This window comes from Zootoca vivipara, chromosome 2 (assembly GCF_963506605.1).
Source record: "Zootoca vivipara chromosome 2, rZooViv1.1, whole genome shotgun sequence".
NCBI classification, from domain to species: domain Eukaryota; kingdom Metazoa; phylum Chordata; class Lepidosauria; order Squamata; family Lacertidae; genus Zootoca; species Zootoca vivipara.
The window spans coordinates 3,006,370-3,021,620 of NC_083277.1; the positions used below are offsets into that span (position 1 = coordinate 3,006,370).

At 47.4% G+C, this 15,251-nt stretch overlaps 1 protein-coding gene across 1 annotated transcript; it reads left to right on the forward strand.

Moving 5' to 3' along the window:
* The first annotated feature begins 266 nt into the window (after positions 1 to 266).
* LOC118081325 (zinc finger protein 883-like) lies at positions 267 to 12,141 on the forward strand. The gene is made up of 4 exons (XM_060269241.1): positions 267 to 347; positions 3,112 to 3,316; positions 3,413 to 3,539; positions 8,292 to 12,141. Exons 2-4 carry the CDS (start codon positions 3,218 to 3,220, stop codon positions 9,569 to 9,571), a joined length of 1,506 nt encoding a protein of 501 aa, XP_060125224.1. The 5' UTR covers positions 267 to 347; positions 3,112 to 3,217; the 3' UTR covers positions 9,572 to 12,141.
* The last annotated feature ends 3,110 nt before the right edge of the window (positions 12,142 to 15,251 follow it).

Below are 15,251 nucleotides of genomic sequence, written 5' to 3' on the forward strand. Positions count from 1 at the left end.
TTACTGCTCTAAACCCCTTCCAAGGAGGAGGCTTTTCAAAAATATGGGTGTGTGTGTGTGTGTGGCCTTTTGCTGCCGCTGGAAGGAATTGAACGCATGGATTTCTCACTCAATAAATGGGAATATACTGTACAGCAGATCTATGCTGCCTGGGAAGGGAATTTCTGCTTGCAGGGAGGCGGATCTCCTGCCACTCATCCCTCCCTCTGGGCCAATGAGCTCCGTTTCCTAGAGAGGCAGGAAGTGGGGTTTTTTTGCGGGGGGAGTAGAAGCGAAGTTGGAGGGGAGGGGGGGGTCTCCATGCACATCCCCGGAAGAGAAAGAGGCCTGCAGAGGAGGATGAAGAGGTGCCACGTATTTTGGGGGGCGGGGGGGCGCGAATTGGGGTTGGGGCTTGGCAGAAGAATTTGCATTTCCTCCCCCTGAACCTATAAACAGAGCAGCTGGGAAAGGAGAGGGGGGAGGGAAGAGGGGGGAGGGCAAGGAAGGGAAGGCTACCCACTTTCCGTTTGGGAAGGGAATCAGTAGGGGGGGGCAGGATGCAGACCGTCCGTCTGCAAAGTGGAGTCCTCCCCCCCAAAAAACAGGGTTTGCATTGCAAGATCCTTTTTGAAGCGCAGAGATCAAGCCAGCCTCCCATGGTGGGGGGGTAGTGGTGGTGGTGGGGGCAAGACACTTGAGACGAACCACAAAAGGGTCCCCCCCCAGTGCACCCTAACTAGAAAGGGACTTTCAGCCCCACCCTGTGCATGTTGACTCAGAAGTCAGTCCTTCACCGTTCAAAGGGGTGGCAGCCCCATTCCACCTAGTGATGCTCCTCTCTCTTTAACAGCCTCCATCTCCCTTCTCACTGCTGCCCCCCTCCTGCCCCCCATCGCTCCCCCCATGCTCTGCCTCCTGCGGCAGGGGAGGGGGTGAGCTCCTCCAGGACCCTGATCTGTCCCCCTCCGAAATCTGCTGCTGAAGCCCCTTCCTCAGTGGGGCGGAGATGGGGAGGGCAAGCAGGGGAGAGGAAGTGGAAGCAGCTGGAGAAGAGAGTGGCCTCTGGATTGGGAGAGAGGGGGGAGATTTCGAGTTCGGTGGGGGGTGAGAGATGGACAATGTCAAGGGACATCGGCCTCCGGAGCTTCCTGAGTAAGAAAGAGGCTGATGTGAGAAGGAAGGGTGACCCCCCCCCCAGCTCCCCTTTCAGAAATCCTAGTCTGGCAGGCTGAGGTTGCTTTGGCACAAAGGAAAGAGCCTTGTTGGGTTTCCCGTGTTGGAGGTTCAGTTGGGGAGCGTTTGCTGTGCTGCTTTTGTGCCCCAAAACTGGAGGGAAGAGGCGGGTTTTCCATTTCCTGAAGCTTGAAAAAGCACCTCATCAGTTTTCCTCCTGTTTGGCAAGGGAAATGGGCACATGGATAGGAGGATTTGAAACTTTAAAAAGCTTCAAGGCAAAGACTGGAGGAATTAAAGAAATGCTAAGGGACTATCTGCTGGTTCTGGCAGCCTCACTCCTGCCTGGCCTTGTCTCCATCCAGGTTGCCAGGAGGGTCTTATAATACTGTAGATGATCTAAAGCCCACCACCTGGGCAATGCTCACACAATAATCCTGCAAGGTGGGCCAGGATGACAGCCAGTTTAGTGTTTGGATCAGGGGTGGAGACCATTATCCAGCCTGAGGGCCACATCTGCTCCTGAGCAGCCTTCCAGGGGCCACTTTCCATTGATGGGAAGGCCAGAGGACAGAGTTGAAGGGGCTATGGAGCTGACCATGAGCTTTGTCCAGGAGCTGCCTGCCTTCCAGGGATTTTTTCAAGCCAAACAAAAGCCCCCCAGGAGGCAGCTGGGAAGCATTGAAAAGAGGGTGTGGTGCTGGGGAAATTCCTGAGGGCCAGAGAGAGGGGGGGGACTTGAGGGCCAATTTAGCCCCTGAGTCTGAGGTTCCCCACTCTGCAGTTTGGGTGCTGGGCTTACACCAGGGAGACCCAATCTCACATCCCCATGCTCAGGAGGGATGCCCTGTAGCCAGTTTGGACCCCCCCCCTGATTATTTCTCATCCTGTCCTTCCTCACAGTGTAGGGAGGATAAAAGGGTACACAACGCACACACACACACACACACACACACACAGAGGTTCCTAAGAGGAAGGACTAGGGGGCCATAAGCCACTGAACTTCGTATTTATGTCCCCTAAACTACAATCCATCTTAGCGCAGAGAGTGCTCTAAATCAGGCAACCCCAAACTTCGGCCCTCCAGATGTTTTGGACTACAATTCCCATCTTCCCCGACCACTGGTCCTGTTAGCTAGGGATCATGGGAGTTGTAGGCCAAAACATCTGGATGTTTGGGGATGCCTGCTCTAAATATTTCCATCTGCTCTGCTTGCATGGAGCTTCTGCAACCTGGTGCCCTCCAGATGTTGCTTTTCTTTCAACGGCAAATTCTGCCCATAATTTAGGAGTTTGTCTTGTTTTCTTCTAAATGTATCAAAAGGTCAGAAACTGGTTTCCTGTATGGCTGTTCGGAGGAAAGGAATAGTGAGGTCTCTATAGGTACTGACCGTAATGCTTCATTAAGAGTTTGGGATTTGAAGCTGAATGTCCTCTAAAGACAGACATCTTATAGTATTATAAAGTTCCTGTAGAAAGGATTACAGTGGTACCTCGGGTTACAGACGCTTCAGGTTACAGACTCCGCTAGCCCAGAAATAGTACCCCGGGGTTAAGAACTTTGCTTCAGGATGAGAGCAGAAATCGTGCTCTGGCAGTGCGGCGGCAGCAGGACGCCCAATTAGCTAAAGTGGTGCTTCAGGTTAAGAAAAGTTTCAGGATAAGAACAGACCTCCAGAACAAATTAAATTCTTAACCTGAAATACCACTGTACATCCTTCCACTTCTCTGCCTATGTAATTAGAATTTATGAGTATTAGTTTATTCGTATTGATATTTGTAATTTGTAACAGGTATACTATCTGTGTAAATTTCTCCCACCCTAATGAAATCCATCTTTCTGTGAACCGCCCTGAGACCTTCAGGTATAGGGCGGTATATAAGTTCAGTAATAATAATAATAATAATAATAATAATAATACAGTAATAATAATTTCTGCATTTTTCTCCTTAAAGAGAAGTTACCTGCATTGAAGTACATTGTGGCAACAGCTGAGAGAGTCCCAGAAGTGGCCCAGTTTACGCCTCCTTCTCCTCCTCCGTCCTTTTCACTGGCAACGCAATGGCCTCTGGTAAACCCTCTGAATGGTGTCTTCTTAAAGATGGAGTGGAAAGAGGAGCCAGGCAGCTTCCTCAGGTAGCGAAAGAGCAACAGGAGCAGGTAGGAGGGAAGAGGCACAGATGGGACAACCCAGCTTCCCTCTGTGTTGAGTGGGGATGATGGGGATCTAAGAGAAGCTCTGTTTTCTTCTTCCAGGCCCTCTTGACCTTTGAGGAGGTGGCTGTGTTTTTCACGGAGGAGGAGTGGGCTCTGCTGGATCCAGGCCAAAGAGCTCTGCACAAGGAAGTCATGGAGGAGAATTATGAGATGGTGGCCTCTTTAGGTAAGAGCAGATTGTTATCCCTCTTGGCTGCTAGACATTGAAAGAGTGAATCTGCTGTTTGAGCCATTTATTCATGCTGTGTCTTCTTCTTTGGTGAATCCTCATGGCCGAGTAAGATTGTCTTCCATGAACATGATCTTAACAGTGTGTCCGTAAGTAACAATAGAGTCCAATTCTGGATCCACACATCTTTCCGCAGTGGGGACATAGGCTTCCGGGCAGGAGTTAATCACAATGAGAGTTTGCCAAACATGCTGTCCTCATAGCTTGTGTCTCCGTTTTGTCCGGAGTTTGTGCTTCTTCAAAGTCTATGATGCCTTTGCTAAAGGCCATTCTCCAATTGGATAACAACAACAACAACAACAACAACAACAACAACAACAACAACAACAAATTTATTTATACCCCCTCCCCCCAAAAAAATCTGGTTGGGTTTCCCCAGCCACTCTGGGCGGCTCCCAGCAAAATATTAAAGGGAGCGCTCACAGGCCAGTGTTTCCCAATTTTCTGTGCTTATATGCATTTTTTAGATTTGCCTTTAAACCTCTTTTGCTGTCCTCCGGTACATCAATTTCCATTTTAAAGTTGGGAATAGACTTGTTGTTTAGTCGTTTAGTCGTGTCCGACTCTTCGTGACCCCATGGACCATAGCACGCCAGGCACATCTGTCTTGCACTGCCTCCCGCAGTTTGGTCAAACTCATGTTCGTAGCTTCGAGAACACTGTCCAACCATCTTGTCCTCTGTCGTCCCCTTCTCCTAGTGCCCTCCATCTTTCCCAACATCAGGGTCTTTTCCAAGGATTCTTCTCTTCTCATGAGGTGGCCAAAGTATTGGAGCCTCAGCTTCACGATCTGTCCTTCCAGGGAGCACTCAGGGCTGATTTCCTTAAGAATGGATAGGTTTGATCTTCTTGCAGTCCATGGGACTCTCAAGAGTCTCCTCCAGCACCATAATTCAAAAGCATCAATTCTTCGGCGATCAGCCTTCTTTATGGTCCAGCTCTCACTTCCATACATCACTACTGGGAAAACCATAGCTTTAACTATACGGACCTTTGTCGGCAAGGTGATGTCTCTGCTTTTTAAGATGCTGTCTAGGTTTGTCATTGCTTTTCTCCCAAGAAGCAGGCGTCTTTTAATTTCGTGACTGCTGTCACCATCTGCAGTGATCAAGGAGCCCAAGAAAGTAAAATCTCTCACTGCCTCCATTTCTTCCCCTTCTATTTGCCAGGAGGTGATGGGACCAGTGGCCATGATCTTTGTTTTTTTGATGTTGAGCTTCAGACCATATTTTGCGCTCTCCTCTTTCACCCTCATTAAAAGGTTCTTTAATTCCTCCTCGCTTTCTGCCATCAAGGTTGTGTCATCTGCATATCTGAGGTTGTTGATATTTCTTCCGGCAATCTTAATTCCGCCTTGGGATTCATCTAGTCCAGCCTTTCGCATGATGAATTCTGCATATAAGTTAAATAAGCAGGGAGACAATATACAACCTTGTCGTACTCCTTTCCCAATTTTGAACCAATCAGTTGTTCCATATCCAGTTCTAACTGTAGCTTCTTGTCCCACATAGAGATTTCTCAGGAGACAGATGAGGTGATCAGGCACTCCCATTTCTTTAAGAACTTGCCAAAGTTTGCTGTGGTCGACACAGTCAAAGGCTTTTGCATAGTCAATGAAGCAGAAGTAGACGTTTTTCTGGAACTCTCTAGCTTTCTCCATAATCCAGCGCATGTTTGCTATTTGGTCTCTGGTTCCTCTGCCCTTTCGAAATCCAGCTTGCACTTCTGGGAGTTCTCGGTCCACATACTGCCTAAGCCTGCCTTGTAGAATTTTAAGCATAACCTTGCTAGCGTGTGAAATGAGCGCAATTGTGCGGTAGTTGGAGCATTCTTTGGCACTGCCCTTCTTTGGAATTGGGATGTAGACTGATCTTCTCCAATCCTCTGGCCATTGCTGAGTTTTCCAAACTTGCTGGCATATTGGGTGCAGCACCTTAACAGCATCATCTTTTAAAATTTTAAATAGTTCAGCTGGAATATCATCACTTCCACTGGCCTTGTTATTAGCAGTGCTTTCTAAGGCCCATTTGACTTCACTCTCCAAGATGTCTGGCTCAAGGTCTGGCTCAAGGTCAGCAACCACACTACCTGGGGTGTACGGGACCTCCATATCTTTCTGGTATAATTCCTCTGTGTATTCCTGCCACCTCTTCTTGATGTCTTCTGCTTCTGTTAGGTCCTTACCACTTTTGTCCTTGATTATGGTAATCTTTGTACGAAATGTTCCTTTCATATCTCCAATTTTCTTGAACAGATCTCTGGTTTTCCCCATTCCCCATTCTATTGTTTTCCTCTATTTCTTTGCATTGCTCATTTAAGAAGACCCTCTTGTCTCTCCTTGCTGTTTTTTGGAAATCTGCATTCAGTTTCCTGTATCTTTCCCTATCTCCCTTGCATTTTGCTTGCCTCCTCTCCTCCTCTATTTGTAAGGCCTCATTGGACAGCCATTTTGCTTTCTTGCATTTCCTTTTCCTTGGGATGGTTTTCGTTGCTGCCTCCTGTATAATGTTACAAGCCTCCATCCATAGTTCTTCAGGCACTCTGTCCACCAAATCTAAATCCTTAAACCTGTTCCTCACTTCCACTGTGTATTCATAAGGGATTTGATTCAGATTGTATCTTACTGGCCCAGTGGTTTTTCCTACTTTCTTCAGTTTAAGCTGGAATTTTGCTATAAGAAGCTGATGATCTGAGTTACAGTCAGCTCCAGGTCTTGTTTTTTCTGACTGTATAGAGCTTCTCCATCTTTGGCTGCAGAGAATATAATCAATCTGATTTCGATGCTGCCCATTTGGTGATATCCATGTGTAGAGTCGTCTCTTGTGTTGTTGGAAGAGAGTGTTTGTGATGAACTCTATTAGCCTTTGCCCAGCTTCATTTTGAACTCCAAGGCCAAACTTGCCAGTTGTTCCTTTTATCTCTTGATTCCCTACTTTAGCATTCCAGTCCCCTGTAATGAGAAGAACATCCTTCTTTGGTGTCATTTCTAGAAGGTGTTGTAAGTCTTCATAGAATTGGTCAATTTCACTTTCTTCAGCACCGGTAGTTGGTGCATAAACTTGTATTACTGTGATGTTAAAAGGTCTGCCTTGGATTCGTATCGAGATCATTCTGTCATTTTTGAGATTGCATCCCATTACAGCTTTTGCCACTCTTTTGTTGACTATGAGGGCCACTCCATTTCTACTACAGGATTCTTGCCCACAGTAGTAGATATGATAGTCACCCGAACTGAATTCGCCCATTCCCTTCCATTTTAGTTCACTGATGCCCAGGATGTCGATATTTATTCTTGTCATCTCATTTTTGACCACATCCAGCTTACCCCCATTCATGGTTCTTACATTCCAGGTTCCTATGCAATATTTTTCTTTACAGCATCGGACTTTCCTTTCGCTTCCAGGCATATCCGCAAAGCTGAGCGTCCTTTCAGCTTTGGCCCAGCCGCTTCATCAGCTCTGAATCTACTTGTACTTGTCCTCCGCTCTTCCTCAGTAACATGTTGGACGCCTTCCGACCTGAGGGGCTCATCTTCCAGCGTCATAACTTTTATATGCCTGTTGTCTTTGTCCATGGAGTTTTCTTGGCAGGGATACTGGAGTGGCTTGCCAGTTCCTTCTCCAGGTGGATCACGTTTAGTCAAAACTCTCCACTATGACCTTTCCATCTTGGGTGGCCCTGCACGGCATAGCTCATAGTTATTCAAGCCCCTTCGCCACGACAAGGCATTGATCCATGAAGGGGGGGAATAGAGTAGTTGCTTTCAAATACGATAATCAGGTATCCGAACAACATGACCAGTCCAACGAAGTTGATGTTGAAGATTGTACTTTATAGCAATGCTGTACTTTTGTCAGTAGGCAACTCTTCATAAGCTGATATTGTGTTATGAGTTCCCAAAAAAAACCTAAAAAGGGAAAATCTACAAAGAGCCTGAAAGGTTAGTAATGGTGGCATACGGTTTCCTTTATTTATTAGCTTTTAATGGGCTCTGTTTTACTTATTCCCCATATCAGAGACTCTGATACTCAAGTCTGAGCTCATCTCCTCGCCTGGAACAGCAAAATGGAGGGATGTTGTCCTGGAACAATTGAGACATACAGAGTTCCACTTTGCTGTGAGGCTGTACCTTTGTATGTCTCCTTTCAGTGTGTAGGAATATAAAAAAGCCCTTTTGGATCAGAACGAGGGCCCATCTTTCCCAGCATCCTGGTGGAGGTTTAGGTGATGTGTACAGTTGGTTGGAATGTATCACAAATCAGGGAGGAAGGAGAAGAATGAATACAGAGGCGTAGCAATTTCAGAGGAGGAAGAAGATGGAGAAAGCGTGTCCCTCCAGATGTTGCTGCACTACAACTCGCACCATCCCTGATCGTTGGCCATCTTTACTTGGGTTGATGCTACTTAAGAGTCCAACCACATCTGGAGGGCCATAGATGCCTCATCTCAGCATAGAAGGTTTCTCTTGGTGCCAAGTGTTAAATGGGATTTAAAGGTAGAACTGGATACTAAGGGTTCTTGATATTATTTTCAGATTTCCTTTCCTAAAAATGTCGTACATGGGAGAGGGAGGAATGCTAGAGGTGTTAAAATAAGAGAAAGTGCTGATTGGTCTGCCTGCATGTTTATTTCTCTTGTTTGCTTCCTTGAATACATAACAATATTTTCTTTCCCCCAACTTTCAACCAGGTGATGGAGAAGGCAATCAGAATTATGAGGGGCCATCTGTGAAGTACTTCCGTGCAAGTGAAGACCTTAGCACACATCTACAAACTAACACAGGGGATAAACCTTTTAAATGTATGGAGTGTGGAAAGAGCTTCAGTGGGAGTCAAATTTATACTCAACATCTACGGACTCACACAGGGGAGAAACCATTTTGGTGTATGGAGTGTGGGAAGGGCTTCAGTCAGAGTGGAACCCTTACTAGACATCAACGGATTCACACAGGGGAGAAACCATTTAAATGTATGGATTGTGGGATGGGTTTCAATGAAGGTAGAAAACTTACTAGACACCAACTGATTCACACAGGGGAGAAACCATTTACATGTAAGGATTGTGGAAAGAGCTTCTTTGAGAGGAGAGTTCTTAGAACACATCAACGAATTCACACAAGGGACAAACCATTAATATATAAGGAGTGTGGAAAGAGTTCCAGTCAGAAACAACAAATCAACAATCAACAAATTCACACAGGGGAGAAACCATATAGATGTATGGAATGTTGGAAGGGTTTCAGTGAATTTGCAGCACTTACAAGACATCAACGAACTCACACAGGGGAGAAACCCCTTAGATGTATGGAGATTGGGAAGGGTTTCAGTGAAGGTGCAACACTTACAAGGCACCACCGAACTCACACAGGGGATAAATCATATAGATGTATGGAGTTTGTGATGGGTTTCAGTGAAGGTGGAAAACTTGCAAGATATCAACGAACTCACACAGGTGAGAAACCATTTAAATGTATGGAATGTGGGATGTGCTTCAGTCATAGGGGAAAGCTTACAATACATCAACGAACTCATACAGGGGAGAAACCATATATATGTACGGAGTGTGGGAAGGGTTTCAGTGTAGCTGGAAAACTTACAAGACATCAACAAACTCACCAAGGGGAGAAACCATTTAGATGTTTGGAGTGTGGAAAGGGCTTCAGAGAAAATGGAAAACTTACTATACATCTACGAACTCACACAGGGGAGAAACCCTTTAGATGTACAGAGTGTGGAAAGAACTTTAGTCACAAAGGAAATCTTATCGTACATCAACGAACTCATACAGGGGAGAAACCATTTAAATGTATGGAGTGCGGAAAGAGCTTCAGTCAGGGTGGAAACCTTACCGAACATAAACGAACTCACACAGGGGAGAAACCATATGAATGTATGGATTGTGGGAAGTGCTTCTGTAATGGTGTAACTCTTAGAAAACATCAACGATCTCACAAAGAAGCAACAGTTTAAATATTAGGAGTGTGGAAAGCTTTCCAGTTATAATGCAGTTCTTAATTAACACGGACTCTCACAGGGAGGAACCCATTTAGATGTATGGAGTGTGCCATGTCTTCCCCCCCAGAGTTCACTTTGTCTCTCATATCAACAAACTCTTATAGGGAAAGTGCATTGTAAATGCATGTAGTGTGTTTTGTTTTCGTATTTGTATGGAATGTTGTACATGTATTAAAGCAACGAGGGTAATGTCTCATAATATAATACTAAGTATAATGAAAGATACAGTGTACTAGTTACAGGTAGGTAGCCGTGTTGGTCTGACCTTCCAGCAGCACCTTAGAAACCAACTAAGTTTGTCATTGGTATGAGCTTTCGTGTGCATGCACACTTCTTCAGATACACTGAAATAGAAGTCCCCAGATGCTTATATATAGTGAGAGGGTGGAGAGGGGTATTCTCAGGAGGGTGGTGGGAATGGGTGATTGACTGATAGTTGTTGACGACTTCAGCTCTCTATATTGGACAAACAGGCCAAACCCTACGCCAAAAGATAAATGGACATAAATCTGACATCAGGAATCACATTTACCACTCCTATCAGCCAATCACCCATTCCCACCACCCTTCTGAGTAATACCCCTCCCCACCCTCTGACTATATATAAGGGTCTGGTGCCTTCTGTTTCAGTGTATCTGAAGAAGTGTGCATGCACACAAAAGCTCCTACCTATGACAAACTTAGTTGGTCTCCAAGGTGCTGCTGGAAGAAATTTATACAATGTACTGTTAGGGATGTGCAGAATGTGACTCTCGAGGGCTCATTGTGAGTGAACATGTGCTGAGAGTCCATTGGTATTTGATCTTTGGCAGACATAGGAATGGAGAGTTGTGAAAAGTAGAACACAACGGTGGTGTTTAGGAAGCAGGATAGGCTCTGGAATCCTGTAACTGTAGAATTGAAAGGGACTCTAGTCTAGCTCCCTGCTATAAGAACAGTAGCATTAAGACCATTTTTATAATTGCAATAAAGGAAGAATGAAAACACAGAAAGACTGAAAAGTAATCCTTAAACCATCCTACGTTGTTTATGTTTTACAAATTAATTGTTTTACATTACCTTCTCATTCATGGTTACATGTCATGTCTGGGAGTCCCCCCCTCCCTTTTGGTAGTTGAGCAGTTGGTAGTTTTCTAGTCTTTTTATTACCTTATGTTGCTACCACCAATAGGCAACTCCTCGCAAGGATTGCAGTTCTTACCCACTTCCAACAGGGCGTCCCTGCTTCTCATTTTTTTTCTTTGACAGGCACATATATCAGAGAGTTTGGGGAGGGAGGGAGTTCCCCCCACTCTGGTTGGTGTATTGGTTAGGTGCCTCCCTCCTTACTGTTTCCTAGCTACTATCTCAAAGCTTGGTAGCTCCTGTCTCAACTGTGCAGCCTCTGAATCTGCCTGTCTCTCTGCTTCATGAAACTCTGGGAGGGGGGTGGGGGTGGGATCTTTCCTCTCCTCTTCTGTTAGAAGCTGATCTTCCTGCGATTGCATTCCCCCATCCTCCGATTCACACCAGCCCCTGACGGGAAGATCCAACATGGGGAGGGAAGGTGGCACAGGAAAATGTGGGCATTGCCAGTGGTTTCAGGAGAGCCATTTCCCTGCGGAGAGAGGAATCTTTCTGCCCACATAACTGGCCCATCTTTCAGAAATCTGTAGAAAGAGCAGGAAGTATAGGAGGCTGAAAGCAGAGTTCATCTGGAGCTTCTCCCTCTGCCAGCATTGAGCATTTGCCCATGACATAAAGAAGCCACAGCAGGTGCTGCAAGCTGCCCACAGTTGGACTTCACCCCCAAAGGCATCCCCCTCCATCGCCCCCCCCCCCCGAGACAGACAGATGCCAACAGGGGGCTCTTTGCCTGCAGAGGCTTTCACCCGGGGCCTTCTTCTGCATGCAAAGCATTGGATTTGAGACCTTTATTTAAACAACGTTCATTTATTTAAAGTAAATACACCTTTGTCCAGTGTGATGAAATCACAAAATGATCACTCCAATCCTCAGTCCCACATCACAGTCATGTTGGCTCCCCCAATACCCTCAATAGGAACCTAATCATTATATGCCCTCCACAAATACCTCTGTGATGATGATGATGGCATTAAAATATCCTGTTCTTCAATCAAGGGAGAAAAAGAGAGACCAGATTTTGTCAAAGGTATCTTTTTGGAGATACCTTTGATTAGACACCAATGATATGTTAGGCGTTCTGATAGAGCAATGCTCCAGATGTTATTAATCCAAGCCTCTATTGTTATTTTAGAGGTTTTCCTCCATCATGGGCAATGACTAGTCTACCTGCTGTGAACAGAAATATTTATTCTTTAGATTGAAGCGTAGAATACGGGGTCAAATTTGGATATAATAAGGCAAGTGCTGAGTAAGGACAGATAGATTGTTTAGAGATTTTGGAGGTCAGATAAAAAGCTCTTCCCCAGAAGACATGGACCATGCTACACTCCCACCAAACGTGAAAATAGGAATGAGACCTTCTGCATGCAAAGCAACTGTTCTGACCCTGAGCTGCACCCCCCCCCCGCCCCATAACAAAGCTTAACTTTCTCCATCAGCTTAGGCTTGTCTTAAGTTACTGCTCTAAACCCCTTCCCAGGAGGAGGCTTTTCAGAAATTGGGGTGGGGGGGTCCGTCTTTAATCGCCGATTGCAAGAATCGAACCCATGAATTTCTCACTAAATACCCGGGAACATAGAGCTTCCCGGCCTGGAAGGGCATTTCTGTTTGCAGGGAGGGGGAGGCGGATCTCCTCCCCCTCCCCCCCTCCCCCTGGGTCAATGAGCTCCGCTTCCTAGAAAGGCAGGAAGCTATTTTTGGGGGGGAGGGGTCTCCATCCACATCCCCGGAAGAGAAGCGGACTTGGAGAAGAGGATAAAGAGGTGCCGCATATTTGGGGGTTATTTGGGGGTGGGGGAGTGGGAGAAGGATTTGCTTTCCCTCTCCCTGAATCTACAAACAGGGCAGCTGGGAAAGGAGGCGGGAGGATGGGGGGGGGAGGAGAGAAAGGAAAGCAGGGAGGGGCTTCATGGATGCAGCCCATCCTTTTGCAAAGTGGGGTCCTCCCCCTCAACAGGGTTTGCATTGCAAAATCCTTTTTGAAGCGCAGAGATCAAGCCAGCCTCCCATGGAGGGGGGAGGGGAAGGGGCGAAGACACTTGAGACGAACCACAAAAGGGTCTCCCCCTCCCCAGTGCACCCTAACTAGAAAGGGATTTTCAGCCCCACCCTGTGCATGTTGACTCAGAAGTCAGTCCTTCTCCGTTCAAAGGGGTGGCAGCCCCATTTCACCTAGTGATGCTCCACTCTGATTAACAGCCTCCATCTCCCTTCTCACTACTGCCCCCCTCCTGCTCCCCCCAGGCTCTGCCTCCTGCGGCAGGGGAGGGGTGAGCTCCTCCAGGACCCTGATCTGCCCCCTCCGAAATCAGCTGCTGAAGCCCCTTCCTCAGTGGGGCGGAGATGGGGAGGGCAAACAGGGGGAGAGGAAGTGGAAGCAGCTGGAGAACAGAGTCGCCTCTGGATTGGGAGAGAGGGAGGAGATTTTGAATTGGGTGGGGGGGTGAGAGATGGGGAATGTCAAGGAAGATAGAGACTGATGTGAGGAGGAAGGGGGAGGCCCCCCAGCTCCTCTTTCAGAAATCCCAGTCTGGCAGGCTGAGGTTGCTTTGGCACAAAGGAAAGAGCCTTGTTGGGTTTCCTATGTTGTGGGTGCAGTTGGGGAGGGTTTGCTGTGCTGCTTTTGTGCCCCAAAACTGGAGGGAAGAGGCGGATTTTCCATTTCCTGAAGCTTGGAAAAGCACCTTGTCAGTTTCCCTCCTGCTTGGCAAGGGAAATGGGCCCATGGGTGGCAGGATTTGAAACTGATCAAGGCCTTAGGAGCCCTTTAAAAAGCTTCAAGGCAAAGACTGGAGGAATTAAAGAAATGCCCCCTCCCCAGCTGGACTTGGGGGGGAAAGAGGGGTGGGTGGGTTTTTGATGCTGTTTCTTTCCAAAAAGAGGCCTCTCCAGATATCCTCTTGGGACTTTGTACGAAAGCAGGATCAAAGCACCCAGGAGTGGGAGATCTGGCCTGTCTTGCAGGATTGGCCCAGCGCAGAGGTGCTGAGGGACCTTTTCTGCCTGTTCTGCCAGCCTCACTCCTGCCTGGCCTCGTCCCCATCCAGGTTGCCAGGAGGGTCTTATAACACTATAGGTGATCTAAAGCCCACCACCTGGGCAATGCTCACACAAGAACCCTGCAAGGTGGGCCAGGATGACTGCCAGTTTACTATTTGGATAACGGGTGGAGACTATTATCCAGCCTGAGGGCCACATTTGCTCCTAAGCAGCCTTCCAGGGACCACTTTCCATTGATGGGCAAGGCCAGAGGACAGAGTTGAAGGGGCTATGGAGCTGACTCCGAGCTTTGTCCAGGAGCTGCCTGCCTTCCAGGGATTTTTTTTCCAGCCGCCCCCCAAAAACCCAGGAGGCATATGGGAAGCATTGGAAAGAGGGTGTGGTGCTTGGGAAATTCCTGCGGGCCAGAGATAGAAAGAGAGCCAATTTAGCCCCTATGTCTGAGGTTCTCCACCCTGCAGTTTGGGGCCTGGGCTTACACCAGGAATTGATGTTAGCGCATTGGAATCCATGTTAGCACATAGAGTGCTCTAAACATTTCCATCTGCTCCGCTTGGAGGGAGCTTCTGCAACCTGGTGCCCTCCAGATGTTGCTTTTCTTCCAACGGCAAATTCTGCCCATAATTTAGGAGTTTGCCTTATTCACTTTATTCTAAATGCAGCAAAAGATCAGAAACTGGTTTCCTGGATGGCTGTTCGGGGGAAAGAAAAAGGGAGGTCTAGAGGTACTGACCTTAATGCTTTCTGCGAAGCTTCATTAAGAGTTTGGGATTTGAAGCTGAATGTCCTCTTATCTCTCTCTCTATATATAAATGTAGGCATTGCGCACGCGGATGAAACAGCCTTTTCTCCATAACTGCTGAACCGAACTGAAACAAATTTGGGCACAACGTACCTTGCCCATCAGGGAGGGATCTGGCATTAAAAAATTATCAAAAAACCACACCTTTCACACCTAAAATAATGATGAAACACAAAAAAGTGGCGCCCCTATTACACGTCACCAACAGAAGCTCTGAAGACTCCAGCAGCATCCAATAGAAAGCCTGATTGCACGCTCCCACCTCCAAAGCCGCGTCGCCAAATCCGCAAAGGCAGATTGCGCGCAGCCATTGCTGCTTCAAACACCTGCCCGCCATTTTTGCCGCGCCGCAATCCGCTGCCTACAGCCACTGGTGCCTCACATCGCAGCCTCAAACGGCTTAAATCTCGCCTCCACACGAGGCCCCACTGCCGGGAGACCACTCCCGAACCGCCACCGTCGGAGAATATACCAACCCAACAGGGAGCCAGGCCTCAAGAAAGAATTCTCCCCTATCCCAGAACCAACCCTCCCAACACCCTTGACCATTCCGCGGACCACGTCGCTGCCCATCAGCCGCAAAAGAGACAGGCCGAAAAAAATAAAACACCGACACCCACATCTTCAACACCAAGTCTCCCATGGCCCCTGCTTGATCTGCCACCCACGTCGCTGCCCGAGAACCACCCCACCCAGTCACACAGGCCT

Excerpts from the sequence above, each read along its gene's own strand:
- LOC118081325 (XM_060269241.1), top strand. The coding sequence starts at position 3,218 with ATGGCCTCTGGTAAACCCTCTGAATGGTGTCTTCTTAAAGATGGAGTG. Across the intron at positions 3,317-3,412 it reads CGAAAGAGCAACAGGAGCAG|GCCCTCTTGACCTTTGAGGA; the intron begins GTAGGAGGGAAG and ends TTCTTCTTCCAG. Across the intron at positions 3,540-8,291 it reads TGAGATGGTGGCCTCTTTAG|GTGATGGAGAAGGCAATCAG; the intron begins GTAAGAGCAGAT and ends ACTTTCAACCAG.